The sequence below is a fragment of the Teleopsis dalmanni genome, chromosome 2 (assembly GCF_002237135.1).
Source record: "Teleopsis dalmanni isolate 2A chromosome 2, ASM223713v2, whole genome shotgun sequence".
Lineage (NCBI taxonomy): Eukaryota > Metazoa > Arthropoda > Insecta > Diptera > Diopsidae > Teleopsis > Teleopsis dalmanni.
Genome location: NC_051847.1, coordinates 23,118,211 through 23,139,491, shown reverse-complemented (window position 1 = coordinate 23,139,491; position 21,281 = coordinate 23,118,211). Strand labels below are relative to the sequence as shown.

General features: G+C 29.9%; 2 protein-coding genes across 5 annotated transcripts in view; one reads left to right on the top strand and one right to left on the bottom strand.

Annotated features, from left to right (window-relative positions):
• LOC119680286 (locomotion-related protein Hikaru genki) overlaps positions 1 to 18,263 on the top strand; it is a 45,922-nt gene extending 27,659 nt beyond the window's left edge. For 2 of the 3 annotated variants that reach the window (XM_038093032.1, XM_038093034.1), the window contains exons 3-10: positions 1,664 to 2,836; positions 6,947 to 7,171; positions 10,215 to 10,312; positions 10,923 to 10,988; positions 14,572 to 14,908; positions 15,155 to 15,643; positions 16,261 to 16,443; positions 17,754 to 18,263. In XM_038093032.1, the coding sequence (XP_037948960.1) occupies positions 1,664 to 2,836; positions 6,947 to 7,171; positions 10,215 to 10,312; positions 10,923 to 10,988; positions 14,572 to 14,908; positions 15,155 to 15,643; positions 16,261 to 16,443; positions 17,754 to 17,965 (2,783 nt within the window). In that variant the 3' untranslated portion in view covers positions 17,966 to 18,263. The remainder of the gene's footprint in view (positions 1 to 1,663; positions 2,837 to 6,946; positions 7,172 to 10,214; positions 10,313 to 10,922; positions 10,989 to 14,571; positions 14,909 to 15,154; positions 15,644 to 16,260; positions 16,444 to 17,753) is intronic. The other variant, XM_038093035.1, reaches the window with a different exon arrangement.
• The window catches only part of LOC119680282 (serine/threonine-protein kinase N), a 463,907-nt gene that overhangs the window by 217,193 nt on the left and 225,433 nt on the right, over positions 1 to 21,281 (bottom strand). The window lies entirely within an intron of this gene.

The following is a 21,281-nucleotide window of genomic DNA, read 5'->3' as shown; positions in this document are numbered from 1 at the left end:
AGCCACTTCACATCCTTTACGAACAGAATTAATTTCAAATAGATTAATTGAAGTAAATTAAGGTCAAAGTACTAGCTTAAATGAAATACAAAGTAAACCTCTTCCCTTCCCTTCACTTACGAACTTAACTAAGTTTAAATAGATACATTGATGTCAAAAAAAATAAAATTACCGCTGATATGAAATATGAAATCAACTCCTACACTTTACTTATGGATTTAACTTAGCTAAAATAGATATATTAAAATAAACAAAAGTTCAAGTGCCAGCTTATATGAAACATAAAGTAAACTCCTTCACTCCGTTTACAAATTTAACTAAGTTCAAATAGTTACTTTAAAATAAACAAAAGTCAAAGTGTCAGCTTATATGCATTACATAGTAAACCCCTAAATTTCACTTACGAACTTAACTGAGTTTAAATAGACATATTAAAGTGAATAAAAATCGAAGTGCCAGTTTATATGAAACATAAAGGAAACTCTTTCACTTCGCTTACAAATTTAATTGAGTTCAAATAGTTACTTTAAAATAAATGAAAGTGGAAGTGCCAGCTCATATGAATTACATAGTAAACCCCTAAACTTCACGTATTAAAGTTAACGAAACTCAAAGTGCTAGTTTATATTACTAAAAAACCGAAAAACGAATACAAAGTAGAATAAAAAATCTAATCGAAAAAAGTGCTCGCTAATTGTACTAAAAATGCAAAATAAAGAAATTCTGTATAAACATTTTCAGTCTTAATATGATTGCAAATAAAACAGTTGTATGGAAAAAATTCCAAATGCTGTCCCTCAACAAAAACGCTACTATGTCCTTTGGGTTACGATAAAAACGGAATTGTTTTAACTCAGTCCTTCTCTCTGTTTATTATTTATCTTCAAAAGATGTTTACTTTTTAACAAATTTCTGGCCGCCAAATATTATTTTCGTAGTCGACTTAGTCCTTGCCTGCATTTGACCTAGATTTTTGTGTCGAGTCTCATTCAATCTATTATCCGTTTTTGTATTTTGATTCGAAATTTAGTTTCAGTTTGTGTTTCTTTTTACATGTAGGTATCTGTTGTTGTCTTTGCTGTTGTTTTTGTTGTTGTTTTTGTAGCTGTTTTTGTACTATTTTGCATCATTAGTGTGAAAGCAATTTAATTTGCTTGTGAACTTCGCTGTGCCGAAAGTCATTAAATTTGTTTACTTTATTTATTTATTTTTTGCTTGCGCTGCGACATTGCATATCCTGCATATCCTTGCCAAGTTATTCTGCAATTTGCGGTGCTGAACGTATGTTGTTTATTTGTAAATAAATGTCGAGTAAGTATTTCAACTTCTGTGACGTTATGTGAGGGGAATTATGAAATTCATTTGATTTTTGGGTTATTAAAACCATTGACTGTGGTTTGAAATTTGGCAAAATTCCATATCGTTTATTTGACAAATAACTTTAGACCGAATTTTAATTGATTGAAACCAATAAAAACTCTGGTTTATGGAAATTCTGATTAAAGAAAATGATTGACAATAATTGAACACAACGTTTACTTAATATGGTTTTAGAAATTAAACTTTGTTATACACATACTCAGACTATAGTATCATAATTTATATATGAAATAGTAGAATAAATAAAATAAAAAATTAAATAATTTTGTTTTCTTTTTTGCAGATGCATCACCTGGTTGTAAAGCACCGAACATGCGGGTCACTGTTATTAAACCAGAATCAGGGACTGAACGGCCTTATGCAAAATTTGAAACCACACCAGCCAATTTACCAGAAGACTTCACCACAGTGGATGTTGAATATGTTGAAAAAATAAATATTGACCTGACTTCCAACTCTGCGGCTAATGATAACAAAATGGCTGTAGTAAATCCATATAAAATTGATGTGGAGGGAGAAGAGCATACGACAGCTTTAATTTCTGAAGATACAGCCGCAATAGATGATGAAGAAGAGGATGATGTCACTGAAACGGAAGATACGGCACACAAACGTCTAAATCATAATCGAAAATATAATAAAAAACGACGCTCAGGTTCTAGTCGTCGACGTCGCATTGAAAATGAGAATGGTCAAAGCCGCGGTCGTGGCAGCCGTTACAAGCGACAAGTCATACATCATGACCCAGATGCTTCTCCCGAGACAGACAAATGGAGTGGCAGTAAGTTGGCAGCTGAAGGCGATGTCTACTATGTACACATTGAAGACATACTAAAATCCCAATCACCAAATGCAGAGTTGCGGTTAAAATTGCATAAATTAAAAAAGAAATCAAAGCAAACAAAATGCAGTGCGAATGAGAATAAAGAACAATGCAAGAAAGCGGCAGCGAAAAAGAAGAAGAAAAAGGTTAATGCAACTGATGTTGAGGGAAAACTCGCAACAAACAACAAGAAAACGCCAAAGACTATAAAACAAGAAAAACAAGAACAACAACATCATCGTAGACGTGGCGATAGTCATGAAGATAAACAGGAACGTGTACATGAACATCAGTTACAAAAACGCGATGTTAATCCAAGATGGCATAATACTGTTAGTTTCGACAATGACACACAGCAACCGCAACCCATTGATAATGGCTTTGAGGATGATGTAGATGAAATTACTGCCGATGCTGATGCCGATACCGCTGCCTCTGCCTCTGTCTCAGCCACAGATGTCGCTGATAATGCACTAAACGCTGAGATATTAAGTGCTGATAAAATTTACATCAACATGACGAGCGATGGCCTCCAACGCGTCAAACGCAAATCGGGTAAAACCACAGGCGCATTAAGTCGTCCGAAGGGTGGCGGTGATTCCAGTTCAAAGACCACTAGCCGTAAGGATAAGGGTAAGTAAAATATGTAAAAATATGAAAAAAATGTATGAAAGTATATAGCGTTTTTAAGTTTCCCTTACGTTTTGATGGACATAAATTTTATTACGTTTTCTCTATCACTCAGAACTTTAATGGTTGGCTTAGGTGCCGAAGGCTTAGAAATACATAAAAAGTGACTTAGCTCTTATACTTGCCATTATATCGAAACAGTAATTTTTTTCATCTTCCTCACATTTTGTACATCTTACCTTTTATGGAAAACCCATTCTCCTTCTCCAGCCGGCTTTTTATCTTAATTTTAGTTATATTTTCATGGCGTTTGTTTGTTTTTTGATTAAGTGAAATTGCCTTCTTTGTGCTACTGACATTGCATAGCCGGTAGGTTGTTGTTTCATTGATGCTTGGTGAAGGGTTAATGTGTCCGCATAATATTATCCTATCCTGTCCAACACTCTTTAAACTTTCAAGTCAAATATGTTTGTTTCGACGAACTGAAGCTGAGTATCTCATGAATGTAAAATAATATCATCAGCATCAGGCATCTTCTTTGCTTACCTTCCCTTTTTACTTGCCACGTAGTTTATTTTCTTTTCTTTTCTGTTTTTTTTTTTGTTTCCTTTGTTTTGTTTTCTTCAATTTCCTTTCAGACTCAAGTGTTATTGAAGTTTTTCATTCGTTTTGACTTTTTTCCTGTACTCGCACACATAGGCTGGCTGAGGGTTAATGTGGCTTTTATCATTTTATGGGGTTAATTTAAAGTGTTTTTGTTTGCTTTATGAGGTGCCTTTGCTACTTTAACTAATTCTCAAGTGTTGAGATATTTTTATGTACTTCGGGGAACCCTTTTGTGGATTTTATTTATGGAATTTCAACGCTTGTTAAAATTTATATTTTTGTTAAAACATTCTTAAGTAGGGTTAACCATTTCACTTTAGATTTTATGGATTAGCAATGTAAGTTTGCTATTTTGCATTACAAAAAACTCAAATAGATGAAACTAAAAAAAATTTTATGAGTGAATATTATAGTTGTTTTGTAGATTTTTATATGATTTACCACTTCTGCGCTCATAAATGCAAGTTTTAATATAAAATAAAGACATCATGTATACACTTAAACCAACTTCACAAGTACTTTCCTTCAATCAGAGGGCTACATAAAATGAATTTATTATGATTATAAATATTTGAAAGGCGCATAACATTTCAACAGTGTCATCCTGTGAAGTAGCGTAACATATAGCAACAAGCCAGACTTTTTTAGTCCTTGTCATAAAAAAGATATTGTAAAATTTTTTTTTGAAATTTATCTTAAAATAAATCTTTCGGTTGCACATATAAAATAAATGTATAAAATAAATGTATAAAATATATATATTAAATTTATTAAATAATAATAATAAGCAAAAAATACTTAGAACTTAAATAACAAAGTTGTCTCCATGGAAATATTCATTTGAGACGGGCACTTCTTATTTCACACGAAATACTTGAGATATACTCGTGAATGTTTTACTTACTACTTCAATCAAGAATTCAGCACTTCTATACAACTCATCATTTAACCGTCCACAGACAGAATTGTTAATGACAGTGAAAAGGGTTCGAATAAAAGTGAAAAAACAACAACAAAAATTTTTGCTAATTTATTGAAGTTTGACTGACCATACAACGCTGTTTCGAATATACTCAACATCAGTTATCTTAGGGAATATTCGACTAATATTAATTATTATAACTAATATTAATAAGTTTATAGTTCGTATATAATTTGTTTGAACTGCAATTGCCAAGTTTATAACCCGTGCCTGTTAAATTAGAAGCGACGTTTAATCGTGTCTTTCCACAAGTAGCCAAAAAAGAGCAAACTTTTAATGCCCAACTTCCAAGTTTTTTGTCACTTTTTTATTTTTTAAGTGATAGTAACCCACTTGTTTTTAATTAGAACGAGCTTATAAACTGCAGTTTTATTTGAAACACAAGATCAACGTATTGAAAGTTAATTCTTTAACTTTAATTATTTTTATAGGTTACTGAGGTTAATTTATCAAAAACATTAACAGATCTTGTAAATTGTTCACATTTTTTCCTATTGAAAATGGTTTTTATATAATGCCCTATATTCCTTTATAATCCAAAACATAGCTGTTTAATTTTAACCTACACATAAATGCATTAAAATTCTGTTAAACTTAACAATTTTCAATCATATTGATTTTATTTATATATCCTAAATATCTAGAGCATGTAACAACAAGTATTCCGTACTGTTCGATACATAAAATAGCTTAATAGGAATTAATTCTGGATAACCAAAGCCCGCTTTCTGCTGCAAAAAGCATAATTTTCGCTTTTAGTTGAAAATGGTAAATGCATCGAATTTAGTTAAGTGCAGTGCAAACTATTGAACTGTAAGCGACTCAAAATTCAATTACTTGTTTGAAGGACTGGGCGGCATCACAAGAAATATCCGATGAATTTATAGGAGTGTACTCTATATAAACACCAAAAGCAGCTCAAATACAATTACTGAGTGAATAGAGCGCTCACGTTTCTGCCGACAACATTATGCATACTTCACATCGTTTGACCTGGGAGTAAATTGCTAAATAACAAGATGCATGAGGTGAAAGATGAGTTGAGTTTCTGATTGAAATGCATCAAATTCAGTACCTTACAGTTGTAAAGTTATGGAATAGTAAAACATTACAGAGGTTGTTAGTATATTATATCTTGCCCATAAAAAGCCGCCACTTTTTACTTGAACCTTTATAAACTTAACAAAGATCTGGCATGCTTTCTAATCAGAGTAAACTGATCACTTTATAAGATATGCTTCTGTTAACTATTATATTACTTTTCCATAGGGAACATCTACCCAACAAATACGCTTGTGTCTAGTTTAAAAAAGGCTACAATTCAATCGTTGCAACCTTATCGAGCCGTTAGTTTCTTAGAGAAGAAGAATATCTTAACACTACGAAATATACACATGTCATATACACATGAACTCAAACATACATACATTTGTTGTAAAACCACGTGTCAAAATCGAAAAGTGTAAACCCACTCAAGTAGCCCATTAAGGTCAGCGAATAAAAGGTTTAGCCAGCTTAAACTATGTTAATACAAAATCTGATCAAACGCATTTTATACAACTTATTAGTTAATCGTGGCTAAATAAAATTGTAAATCTAGAACTCTTTTTAATAAAGTAATTTTAAAAATAATTTGGGTATTCACAAAGGTCTGCTTATAACTAATGTGACATAATGGTAGAGTGTTAAAAATTGCAGTGATAACACATAAGTTTTGTTGATATAAAATATTTTATATTGTTTAGAAATATGTATATCAAGTACTTATATTTGATTTTCACTTAACCAAATAAGGTTATTTATTTAATTGGCCATTAAAGACGTGAATCGTCCTTGGCCGCGTTGAGTAGTCCTCCGCCAGCCAGCTCGATCAGTGACTTGGTGTCGCCATTTGGGTCAGTACCATGCGTTCTCAAAATATTGGCCATCTGGTCCTGTCATCGAACATACGGGCGTCGTTTATTTGGTTTTCTAACTGCATGTACCAAATCAAACACCTTTCTAGCCATAGCAGTTTCTTCCTTTCACTCGACATAACCCAGCCAGCGAAACCGCTAAATTTTTATATGCTTAACTATATCAATGTCGCGAAATGGCTCATATAGCTCATCGTGCCATTCAATTCGATACTCGTTGCCAACCAAATAAGGTCAAGTGCTTTCATTATCCTCTGCAGATTAAATACGAAATGGAAATAGTTACATTTGCGATTGGGTCACTTCATAGCCATTTGTAGGGAATGTACCTTAACAGATAAAGTGAAGAGCAATATATTTACTTTCAAGTTCTGGGAATATAATTTAATTATAGTACTAAAATAACATCATTGCTATTATTTCTTGAAAGTAATTTAAATACTTTATTGTTTTATGTAAATAAGCCATACAGGAAAATCATATCATACAACACACATTATGTTTGCTTCATTTGTTTGTAAATATTTATGCATTATACATAATATCACATATGGTGGCACTAATAACAATTTAGAACTCACATATAAACGTTTTAATTATTATTTGCAGGCATTTTCGATGAAGAAGGTGGCTATGCGCCTGTTCATCCGGACGATACTGATTCAGGAGAAGAAGAGGAGGAAGATGAGGAGGTCGACATAGAGCAGCAGTTTACTGAAGTTTCTGAAATTCGTTTCCCTGGTGAGATTGGACCACTTGGTGATCGACGTCTGTGCAAAATACGTTGTATTAAAGGCAAATGGGTCGGACCGTTGTGCGCAACCAATGAGGAGGGTAAGTGGTACAGTGTACGTTAAAACTCAACTACAAAACACAACAGCACAATGCATACAAAAAAAAAGCAATAAATAATAAAAACTAACAAAGAGCAAAACAGTTTTCATAGTAAAAAATAATAATGCATATTAAAAGAGCAACAAAACATTTAGCAGCTCAAAAACACAGCGTAGTTTATTTAATTGTTTATATCACATAACATACATACATTGCACTAAAAAAATATTGATTATACAAATTTTCAAAAATATTAACACATTATTGCATTCAAATATTGTTCTCCCAACTTTGAAGTAGTTAACTTACAATAAACATGAAAAAAACATTAAAGCACAGCATTTTTATTTACTCAACTATTAAACAATATACTATATAGAATAATTTTGTTTAAATAACATGAAAACCAATAACAACACTCCATACTGCACACATTCCAGAGAAGTAGTGAATTAATTCGAAAGTATTTTATTTGAAAGTAGATTATTTTATTTAAATTATTTTAAAAGCAAACCAATTTGATAATAGCTATGTATGAATAATTTAAATAAATTTAAATATAACTTAATTTTAACTTATAATCGTATTTTGAAAACGTCCACTCAAGTGTATCTAAATGCAATCTTAAGTGTAAGATTAGTATATCTTAAGTGTAAGATTAAAATCTAAAGTGTAAGATTAATAACTTAAGTGTAAGGTTAATTAATTAAATGTTATTAATCATCAAATCAAGTTGAATTTGTTTTTTTTTACTTTTGATTCAAATTTCTCAAAGTCTGAAACAGTTGATGCTTCTGGCTGGAGTGTCATATTATATTTGTACCTATCGAGCATACTAATTGATCTTCCTATTGGGTCCGCCATATGATAATTTGAATCAATGAATTATCAATTGTTGTTTTTCGTAAATCTACGTTTCCTTTAGAAACGTCTTAATTTTTTGCTCTTTTACTCCCTAAATCAAGTACCCTACTTATCAACTAGTGGGTTTAAGTAAGTTCAATTCACAAAGAAATTAGTTAAGTTTAAATTGAATGTTAATCAATAGTACCTTGTTGAAATATCTACACTTATGAAAACAAATTCTATGCTTCGAAAACTTAATATATATGTATATTTATATATATATATGTACGAATTCCCCTTATTAAAGAATGTAAGACCTATGTATAACTTTAAGGTAAAGAAATGTGTAAAAATTGACCTATGTAGAACCTATGTATTACTTTAAGGTAAAGAATTGTATAATAATTGACCTATGTAGAACCTTTGTATAACTTTAAAGTAAAGAAATGTATAGTAATTGATATACAACAAAAAAGAGAAAAATCAAATCATTAAAAAGGAAGTATCTGGAGGTGTATGAACAATACCATAGAAATGCAGTCATCTTGAACTCGATTAAAAAGTTTTTTTAATAAAAAAAATTCCACAAAACCCCATTCGCATTTACAAAATACCTTAAGTTATTATATGGCAAATTTCTTAAAATGAATTTTTTTTTTGTTTATTACAATCAAAGTACGCCACTAATAAAGAAAATTTTAATCCAATCCTTAGTCTTACAGATAGGTAAAAATGAAATTATGCTATTTTAGAGAGTTTTCTATTTTTAAAATATCAAAATATCAATACTTTAAGTGTTAATTTAGAAAACTTTTATTTTGTAAATTTTTAATATATACATATATACATATTTTTCTCCCTAACCGTAAACGTAGAATATGGTCAATGATATTAACTACAAACTAGTTATTTTTATAAAAAAGATAAGGCCTACAAAACTAACTTAATTTAAATATATGATTCTATCTAAAACGAAGATAACGTGAAAGAGTATAGACTATATCTGTAAAGGGTTAGGCTGCTTCAACATAAAAAACAAAATTTTTAAAAAAATTTGTCCTAAATACGGTATGATTTTAAAGAGAAGAAAGAAAGAAATGTTACTCTTCTTCAAGGTTAGGTGTAATATTAACTCCTTCATGATTAGATGTAATATTACTTTTTTTATTGTACTATGCAATATTATCTGCTTGAAGGTTAGACAGAATATTATCTGCTAAAAAGTTAGAAGAAATTTTGATGGTTCACCAATAATTTAAAGCCTGAAATTCATTAACATTGAAAGTCACAGTGTAATTAGGAGACAGAGTTCTAAAGATGAATGAAGGTGAGAGATAAAGATAAAGAGATAATGAAGTTTAGTAGTTAGTATTAGTTAGTATATTTAGTACTTTATAATTTTCATTAAAAATTCTCTATATACCATCGAGCTTATGTATGATTTGCTGAACGTAAGAGGAAAGCGGCAATTATTTGTTAAGCAAACTATGTTGCATTCACTTATTGCAGTTGTGAGACTGTTATAAACAAATATGCTTAATCTCTTTCCCGATAATTTCACAAGAATTATTAATAAATGTCTCTTAGCTTGTTGCACAAACTGAATTAAGTACTGTTCGAAATATTCGACTTATAAAGAAATACATGTTAAATACAAAAAAGACATTTTATTCGAAATAGTTCGCACTTCGCTTTTACTGTATTTGTTTTCGCTGCTTAGGAGATCAATCACCATTCTTTCATAAAGAGAGTTACAGTTCTTTGCTTTTATAGGAGTCATCAGTTCTGTTAAGTACCTATTCTTTGATCCGTAAGAGTTGTTTAAGTTTACATAAAAATCATACATAAAAGCATCGACTAGCTTTTTTTAATAGTGAGCTGTAATTTAATAAATAGTTTTCTTACAAAGACTTGTTCCATCTGTATTTTTTTATATGATTTTTAATGTTAGAAACCTTAAAAACTCAAGTCTGTACTTCTTTAATATACCATTATTTATTTTATATAGCTATGAGGTAATCCATAAATTTATTTTTTAATGGTAGAAATTTAGTAAGTCACATTTTGTAATACACATGCTTTTTAATAAACTACACTTCTCACCACAACTGAACCACTTCAACATCAAAGCACATTACAGTTCATCCTTTAATTAAAAAGTTGTAGCAATTGAAGTATTTTACTAAAATATTTTTAGATGATTATGGAAATGTGAACTTTCAGCCCTTATACAAAAGTTGCCACGTTAACCGAATACCACCTTACTTACTCTTAAGCTATCGCAATATATCAGTGGTAAGTTCAACTCTGAATATATAAAAATGTAAAGTAAAGCCAATACCAAAAATGGTAGTAAAATGGATATCAGAAACTAAGAAACAAAAAAAAATGTTTATTGAATTATTTTAAAAATATATATATTTCTTTATATAAAAATTAATCAAAATATATATACACAAATTATTTATTCACACATAAAAACCAAACATAAACAGAAACTGAAACATTTAACCATTTAAGTTAAAGTCAATCTCCGATATACTCATACGTAAATGAAGCGGCAGGAATTCGCACTAAAAATTATTTTTCACATTTTCCAAGCCACAAAACAATTACTCAAATTAAATATATCAAAAATAATAATAAATGAATGTAATTTTTTCTTTACTACCACAGAATTATTTTAACTTTATATCATATCAAGAGCATATTTAAGCAAACTTACAAAATGCAGTCATTAATATAAAAAACAAAAGCAACAAAAAAAAATTAAAAAAAACATAAAATAAAATGCATGAAAAAATTAAAATTTACATAAATAAAAAACTTCAAAGAATTATAAAAAAATGCAATTAAAAAATGTGGGAAACGAATTTTTGGTTTTCTTGGATTTTCTTTTTTCCAGACCACCATAAGAGGGTCACGTCGCAATCGTACTACCAAATCGACATTTGTTTCCAATACACAAATTGTGAGTGTGTTAGTAAAGCTTTAGTTAAAATTTTTTTCAATAAAAAATAGAAAATAATTGAATATAAAATAGTAGCAGCTAAAAAAATAAAAATTTTAAATTTTTTTTAGAATTTTCACTTACACAAGAACCCAGCAGAAAAATAATAGTTCGATTCAGATACATATTGCAAATAATTTAAATTAATAAAAATTGATTACAATATTTTTTTAAATATTTTAATTTAATTTTATTTTGAATACATTTAATTTAAGTACCATTATATGTTTGTATTGTATTAATTGGTATATTGAATTCGTTGTTTTAATTTTATATCCATAACATTAGTTCATAGAATATATTGACGATACTCATACGCACCGGTGACCCAGTTTTTTGTTACGTTTAATGCAAACGTTAAAAGGTTACAATAAATATACTTTTTCCTTTGCAAAATATTTTATATTAATATAGTTTTATGCATAAATTGAATGTTTTTATTTTCTAAATTATTATATAAATTTCTCATTTACATACATTTGATAAATGTTTTCTGTTAAGTTAGAAATTCCTTAAAGTATTGTTTTACATATTTGTATATTTTTAATTTATTAAAAGTAGATAAAAAAAACAATTAAGCATTTTCTCTGTGAATGCCCAGTTTTGGCCTTCAGAGAATATAGGTCTTTAAATAAATACTTTTTTAGCAATTTATCAAACTATTCATCGGTTAGGACAAAAGATTTATTAAATTATCTAAATTCGATGGAGAGAAATTAGTTTGTGTTAACTCGTGATACATAATCGTTCATATCAATAATATATTGCAGATGTCCACATTAGCTTATTAAAGAGTTCTGAATTTCTTAAAACTCCAAACAAATATATTATTCCTAAGCAGTCGTAACTAACGGCAGGCTTGATACACTGCATTTATTTCTGCGGTAACACCACGACACTTTTTTTGACTCCAACAAGATGAAGATACAAGTCGATATTAACTCCTCTGTTAGTACGCACATTCAAAACACTGAAAACATGCCTTCTTTCTAAAACCAGATGATCAATTTGAAATCTTGTTATTGATCAGATGACATACATATTGCCTTGTATATATCCAGATACTGAAATCTAGTAGTACTATCAACTATATTTCTACACACGGCGAAATCAATCAACTCTTTTTTATTATCAGAACTTTTTACAAGAAAGCTGAACTTTATGATAGTAAGACCTTTTTTATCCACCTTTGCATTAAAGTTTTTTACAACGATTATAATATCATGCGTTCATTTACTTATTCAAGCTGTTTATAGAAAGTCTCTTAATCATCATCTTTATTTTCCGTCGGTTAATATGCCGACGTACAGCTGTATGGATGCTTACTTACCTAAATAGCCATAACAAATCTTTAAAGGATTTCTGCCTGATACATCATGTATATTTAGGTATCTTAGCTGACTGAGCGATTTCTCTAGTCTCGTACATCAAGTGCTGTTAGTGCTTCATCAACTCGATCCGATCCATCAAAGACGCGGCTCTCTTCTTTCTTCCTTCATCCTTTCAAATATCTTTTTCACTGAAACATTATCATCCATTCTCATGACATGGCTACGCCAATGAAACCGCAGAATATTAATTCATTGAATTATATCAATGTCATAATAAAGCTCGTATAGCTCTGGGTTCACTTGAATGCAGAGGTCGTCGCCAATTTGTAGACCTTACGAAAAATTTCTTTCTCCGTATAGATGCACCTGCTCTGTAAAGAGTTTGAATATTCTTATATCATGTTCCTTAAAATGTTTGAATGCCTCGTTAACAGTATGCGGAGTCCTTATTCAAGGTTACTCTTCGTTTTCATTGGTTTTAAATGGTGAATTCTAATTCTGGCAGCATTAGTGTAATACGCGCGGATGATTGTTCCTATCTAGAGAGAGCCACGTGAAGGCTGTATGTCAACTTCAAGGAAACACTGATACGGATCGTACTAGCCTTCACTAAGTTGAGCGAAATTAGACACTAGATGCCCTAGTATGTTCACTTCCCCCCATACTTATAAGGTTGTTGGGAATTTATATTAAAGTCCAGTAATATTTAAATTTAAAATTCTTTTAAATGTTTTTTATTTAATTTGTGAAATATTTATGAAAAGAATTGAAATCAAAATGTTGAAGATTATAGATTTTGTCCATTATAAATTGACAAATGTGGTCATATACTATTTTTCTATTGGGTTTATGTTGTATATTCTTGCTGGTTGCGGTTTCAATTGAAATAACCAAATAAAACGCAGCTTTTGTAAAATATTCAAATAATGCATAAATAGAAATAGAAAATTGCCATGTATAAAGTAGCTTAATAACTAACGCACACACACACACCCACAGAACAAATAAGCAAACAAATAAATCAGTATATGTTATATAAATTGTATATAAATCCATTAGCTTGTCATTTTAGACATTATCAAAATAAGCAACCTCACAATCATTAAATCAAATGCTTAAATTATAAATTAAAATTTTAGACTCAATATATTCAAGTAGTTAAAACTCAAATCAACCTAACTCAATCTCATTTTTGAACCCGAACTCACACACACTCAAACAAGCATTTGTGCTCGTTTTCATTGTACTTTTGTTAATTTTCACATGCCATGTAAATGTTACTTGCTTTAGGCGTTTAACGATTGAAACGCTGTCAGCATGTCAACACAATCATTGACAGCATAATAAACTAGCATGTAGACTGGCGTAAGCGTACTCTCACTCTGACTCTCACTCACAGACATACACACACGCACACACCAATTGATGCCCACACAAATGGAATATAAAAAGAGATAAAGTGACTCATTGACAGACATTTTAAGAAATAACGATACACGGTGTAACACTTGATTTGATCGTTTCATGTCAAGTTTGTCTCTGTATTTGTTGCTTTCGCAATTGAAGAGCAAAAAGAACTCAATTTCTATTCACGCATCAACAAAATATAAAAAAATACATTTCCGTTGCTGTTGTCTCGTGCAGTGCACTTTGTTATATAGAATTGCTAGACTTGCATACATATGCAGATGTGTGTATTTGTATGCATTTGTATGTGTGCGTTCGCAAATATAACTCACAGAGCCATTAACATTGGTTCGCATGTACGCTTTCAAACAATTAAATTCAATTTTAAATTCCACACATGCGAATGTCGAATGACACATACGTTCTGGACTGACACGCATTCACTTAACCAAATAGCCTCCCACACACACACACACACATAGCTCACGTACATTCGCGTACACGTACACGTACATGTATTTGAACACGTTTCAATTTCACGCAGTTTTTCACATTCTTAGTAAATTCATGTATTTGTCTCATGCGTGACGAACTTCTTACTTTTATACTTTCTATCTCTTTCTATTTTTACTTTTTTCCTTCTCTTTGCATACAAAAACTCTGCGTATTCACTTCTCTTAAACATAATCGCTTGTTTACATGGCTTATTGATCCATTAAAAAAAAAATATTCAAATAAAAAATATTGAAACACGACTTAATTTTGTGTACCCAATATTCATCACAAATCCTGCCTGCACTTCCCAGAACGTTGGCTGGGACTTACCTCATGGTCATTCGTTACAAGCACGTTGTAAAGATTTGGGTCTCTATAAAATACTCGGCGAATCGAGAGTACTCTGTTCGAATGGTTTATGGGCGCCACGTATGCCATCTTGTGTACCGACAACTTTATTAACAAATTTCTCAGATGATAGTGCACCTTCAATAAGATATAAGGTAATTAATGGTTCTGGTGCATTTGAGCCATCTGGTGTATTAGCTGTACCACCACAGAGCACCATACTGCTTGATTGTATATATCCCAGAATAAGAGGTATACCAGAATGGACCTGGACTAGTTGGTATATGCAATATCCAACAGGTATGTGATTTTAACCGAAAATATTTATACATGCAGTTGCGAAACAATGGGTGGGCAAGTGAACAACTGATCATAGCATAACAAAGTTCAAGAACCGTTTAAAGTATATACATTTACCAACAACGGGCATTTATTTAAAAAAAATACATTAAATAATTGTACTGTTCCCTTGCGCCATATAAATACGTACTGTCACTTACCTACTACATATCCTATAGTATTTAATTATTCCTCTACTATTTAAAGGTTGGTCAACAGTTCATGAGGAGAAAAATTTACGTTACCGTCTTACCATTAAGGATATACAGAACAGTGATACGGGCACTTTTACTTGTACCTCACCACGCGGTTTAACAAATTCTATTTCAATTGTTGTGGCCACTTCTACATGTCCGCAGCTTCCAGAGCCGGTGTCGCCGCTCACGCTACGCCTCGAAGGTAATAAGTTGGGTCAGCGTGCTATGTATCGCTGCCCACCAGGTTACCGTATTGATGGTGTTATGAATGCAACATGCTTAGCTTCGGGTAATTGGTCATCGCCGCCACCTACGTGTCAGGCGGTACAATGTCCACGTTTATTATTAGACGATCCACATTTGTCATTAGTGGAATTGAATACGTCGGCTTGGGGACGGGCGGTGTTCAAATGCCAATGGGGTTTTAAGCTGACCGGCCCACCGGGACTGGATTGTACACCGACGGGCGTGTGGAGTGGCCCAGTACCACGTTGCAAAGGTAAGTTAATTGATGTCGATTATTGAGAAATTTCGAACAGATTCGAAATAAGTTAATATATAATTTTTATATAATAAAGTAATATATAAAAAATTCTTTATATTTTTGATATGTATATATACCTATATATTATTTGCAAGTAATTAAATCTTAGGCGATAGTAGTCACAATTATTGAAAAATATAATAAATGGGACAATACCTATAGAAAAAGTTTGTATTTTAAACCTTTTTGTCGATTATTAGGTCTATTCTATTTTTAATTAAAAGAAAACACGTCATTTCACTACTTATGTAACTAAGTTTGCTTGGTGTGAACAGCAATGTTAATAAGATCAATTAATTAACATATTTGAAATAATAAATAAATATATTATTAAATGGAAAAATAGTAAATTATGTGGTTGAAACATTTTTCTTATAGAAATCAATCATTAATATACTGACCAGTATATACTTACAATCAATAAAATAAAATCATTTAAATAAATTTAATTTTATTTTACAAATTCAACATAAGGTTTACTACAATTTTATATTACAAGTAATCTATTTTAATGAACACTTGCATATTTTTATCTTCTTTTTTTTTAAAATTAATTATAACTACAATTCCAGCAATTCAATGTCAAACACCGGTACCGCCATTAAATGGACGTATTGGGGGCACAAATTTAAATCAACGCCGACTTACTGTTGGAGCTCTGATCACTTTCAGTTGCAATGAAGGACACACGCTGGTAGGCGAACCAAGCATAATTTGTACAGAATCCGGTCTTTGGTCACACCAACCGCCATTTTGTAAGTGTTGCATTATAATTTATAAAGGCCATGAAATATTTAATACTGAATACTGAATATACTGAATGCTGAATGAAAAGGCAATCCGAATAAAAACCAAAAGTGAATAAAAAAAAATTGTGAACCCAAATTGAGTTCAGTATTGAAACAGTTGTGTGATTTTAATTGGTAAAATAAGTTTTAAGTAGAACGCAACTGAAATGCTATGAAAAGAAATACAGAGAAATGTGAAGAAAATAAAATTAAATGAAAATGTGAATTGTTGAAGATATTCATATAAATTCCAAGGATTTTCCAGAATTATGAATAATGCGTAAAAGTTTAGGCTTATAACTGAATTCCATACAAAAAAAAAATAAATGAAGCCTGATTATGAAAATTCAATTAAAACGAAAAAATTTATTTTAAAATTAATTTTCATATTTATAATAAAATTGAAAATTCATTTAATAATATATATATTCAGTTAAGGCGTAAAGAGGGGTTTTGAAAATACTTCGAGTTAAGAAAGAGTAAAAATGCTCAAATGCACTGGCTCAAATAGCTTCAACATAATTTTCAGTTTTTTTTCATTTTCTTTTTTACTTTATTATTTTTGATTTTAATTTATTTAAAACTTATAATCAAGGAATTGTTTTATAATGCACACTTAAGGTTCAGTTAGTCAGTACGTACCCCGCGTAAGATCTTAAGCGAACTTAAACCAAAGCGAAATGCACAAACAACCATACCTGTGTATTTGATTGCGCACTTCAGTCTGACTTAAATTCTAACGGTGCGTACCTACTAACTGAAGGCTTAAGTTAAGTAACAGTAAAGGCCCAGTGTAAATTACGCCAAAAAAAAACAGATGTGAACGCTGCGTGCACACTTAGCGGTTATAAGATATATAAAATCAAGTAAAATAGTGCATACTAATCAAACTGCATGCGCGTTTCTTTGCCACAGGTGTACATCGGAGACAAGTATTTGGTACTATACAATTGAAGTGTTACTTAATACTTGAAACGAAAAACATTTCATAGTCAAATCGTGACTTAAGTTTGTTATGTATTATACATTTGTCTTACAAGTATCTGAGAGATACATGGATGTTCTACATTAGTTCTTATTATACTCTTAATAATAAATAATAAATAATAATAATATAATTATTTTAATAATAAATAATAATATTATTTTTATTTTAATAATAAATAATAATAATATTATTTCAATAATAAACAATAATAATAAAATAATAAATTATTGAAATTGAATTTTTTTATAATGTGTTTAATATGCTTATTTCTACTTTTAATTCTCATCAGGCAAATCACAGTGTCCATACCCAGGTGATCCACCAAATGGTCTTATAGCTCCACTTAAATTCAATTATGATTCCGGCGATTATTTAACCGTACAATGCAGACCTGGTTTTGTGCAATTCAGTGAGCACGGTCCACCTGACCGTCCTAAGTGTCAACCGGATGGCAATTGGTCCGGCCCTGTACCAAAGTGTCGAAGTTATGAAGAAGTGTAGCTTTTTAAAACGGCTGATTTAGTATCGTCTAAGGAAGAGTAAGAAAACCAACTAAACTGTAATGTGTGTTATGTAAAAAGTAAATATAGAAAACTGGTGTAAGTCTTTTTTTAAGATGAATAGAAAATTTTATTTCGAATCTCAAAATTTAATGTAAAAATGCTCCGAAAGTGCAAAAAATAAAAAAGTTTAATTTATTAACGTTATTGTATGTATTTTGCAAGGTGATATTTAGGTAAAGCGAATTAGAAATTAAAATTTAATTAAATTGGATTAAATTAAATTAATATATATACATATATATATATATATATATGAATGTAAAGTAAGTTATATTAAAAGAATATATAATATCTTAAATTTTTATTAATTTCCAAAGAAAAAAATAACTAAATATGCAGTCCTATGGTAACTTAACAATATCCTGAATTAATGAAATAGAAAATTACTTTCTTCCATGTCTTAAAAAAAATTTATTTACTTAAAATTACATAAAATTAAAATTGTTTGGTATTTATTACCAGTTTAGAATCTTTGTAAATAAAAATTTATATATATGTGTGTATATATATACATATATAAATATAATAAATTTATTATCTACATAAGCCGAAAATTAATAATTAAAACTAATTGAGAAGCTAACAAAATTAAATAAAATGTGATTGTAAAAAATTTATTAATTATCGTATTTAAACCAAATATTTTGAATGTACTTTTCAAATATTTATGAAAAAATTCAATTAAATGCAATATATTTAAATTACTAATTATAATGAAAAAATTATATATATATATATATTTATTTAAAGCAGAATTTTTTCGCTCATATCGCAAAAAAATTTATTGAATTTATTAGTTAATTTATACTTGCATTAATGTATACAAAAAAGAAGTGACGTTAAAAGTATCTTAAAGAAATAAAAATATATAAATAATTTGTGCTGACTTTTAAACTGTTTAAATCAAAAAAACTAACTTAAACAAATATTAAAAGTATAAAAAGTATAAAAAGTTGTAATGAAATATGTTTAAATTGACATACATACATGCAAGTGACATTCAATAATGCATACGTGATGTATGGTTGAATGTAATTGAAACGCGAACATATTTAAATAAAATGCATATCGACGCAGAAAATACTATTTATGTCTTTTTAATTACCTTTTGCACATATACGGATATACTATAAGTCAAAACTTTAAGAGATGTAGTCCATCTGTGATTAATTAATAACGAAGAGAAATTGCACGAAGAGAGACTCTTAAGCTAACTCAGATAACTTAAGGCTATTGACAGACAGAACAATATCTCTTAGTTCAAGATCACAGACTGTATTCGGTTCAATGGCAACTGAAAAGAGCTACTAGATTCGTTTCTGACAATAATGAAGCTTAAGCAGATAATAAGAGCGGAAGTCTTGCTTTGAATATCTTAGAATTTGTGCAAAACTATGTCTTTTTGACCCGCATTTTAAAGGAGTTAGTTCAGGGGATGTCTAGTTAAGAAACCAGTGTTTAAGGTGAGTTAACATCAATTCAGGTTGAGGAATCCGTCATTTTTATTGTTGATTTGAATTAGCATCTTGCATTGCCTGAAACCCTTCAAATTGATGTGTAGGAAACAGTTTGTATTCGATTCTTTTAAGAACTGATATAGTTTGATAATTGTGTAAGTTATTAAGTTTCCATGAACGAAGCTATTGTGCTTTACAGTCGAACTTATATTTAGTGATTTTTTGTGAAATGTATTTATGAATAAAGGAAATTCAAACAAGCAATGTGTAAGAATATTCACACTGTCACTGACAGTAACAGTTTATTATTTACATAAGATCATTGCCAATTCTTAGTGGTTCCACAACATCACTGATTTCGCCGAACTATATCACAACTTCTTTAGCCGATTGAATGCAAGACTGTCTTTCCACTGTTTTACTTTATTTAACTTACTAAAACTTTATTACATACCAGTTGTCCACCTGATCTTTATGGTGATTTGATATTAGAAGTCGGGGAGTTCTCTCATTAATTAATCAGAAATATCTTCAAAGTTGATGAATTATTATTTATTTTTAATAAGCAGCTAGTATTTTTTTCGTAACAGTTCGAACGATGTAAATTGTCTCATCAGTTTATTTACGGCCCACAAAATCAAATTAGTTATTGGAGAGAGCCATAGTGTACATAGAGTACTTCCTTTTAGACCTTTAGACAGTAAGATTTAGAGATTTATTATATTTTAATTAGCTAAGTATCCAATATTAGTTTTTTTATAGAAGTGGTTTATATAATGAATTAAGTAGACATTATGCCATACTGTGGGGACACTATAATTGACAGTATATTAATATAAATTATATATTATAATTATAATATAATTAGTAATTATAATTAAAAAATATTATATATACAATAAAAATTTAAAAAGTTTTCCAAAAGAATATCTTCGCTACCCTGTTAACAGAAAATATCTTTAGTATCCCCGTGTGGTTACTCAACTGCACAATCCTTATGTACTAAAATTATGACATACTTGGTCTGGATTGAGATTACTCAAAGATCTAATCGAAAAAATTTTTAGAAAATGCTTGATATTGCTTGCCTTACAAATCGAACTTCAAGTACTTCAATAAATTTGCAAGAATATCTACTACAAAATCAATATAGGCTTTTAACTATATCTTGGTATTCTTAGAGTCCAGTAATTCTGTGCATGGCTTGCAGTTATACAGATTAAATTGAACTAAACTCACCTTTGTTGTCCAACCGCAAATATTCTTTTCCAACCGATAGATTGGGTGGTCATGCAAAAAAATCGCAAGATATTGTACTTCAGTGTTGATACTCGACCTTGGACAGTTGAATATCGATATAGTTATATCACGTAAGTTTTGGATTTGGTGAACTTCCGAACACAAATGCAACCACAAAGTAGTACAATAGTAAATTTAAAGAAAAATTTATTTGATATGAAAAGTCGGAAAGAATTTCATTAATTTTGTTTTCTTCTTGTCAACAATTTTTAAGGTACAGAATTGCTGAAGCCAAAAATTGTTCATGATATTTAAGTAACTTACAAAGGAACTACTTAATTATTTGATCTCAAATTGAGTCTTTAGTTCTTTGCATAGAACCATATTTATTTCAATCAAGAATGCCTTTTAAATCACTTTTCCAACTTTTAATGTCGAAATTATTTGCATATTTTAAAATTTTACTCGACTGAAATATTCTATTGCTTTTTGCTAATAATTTATTTGCATATTAAACATTGTAGTGAAAATATTGACATTTTCCTATTAGCAAGACTA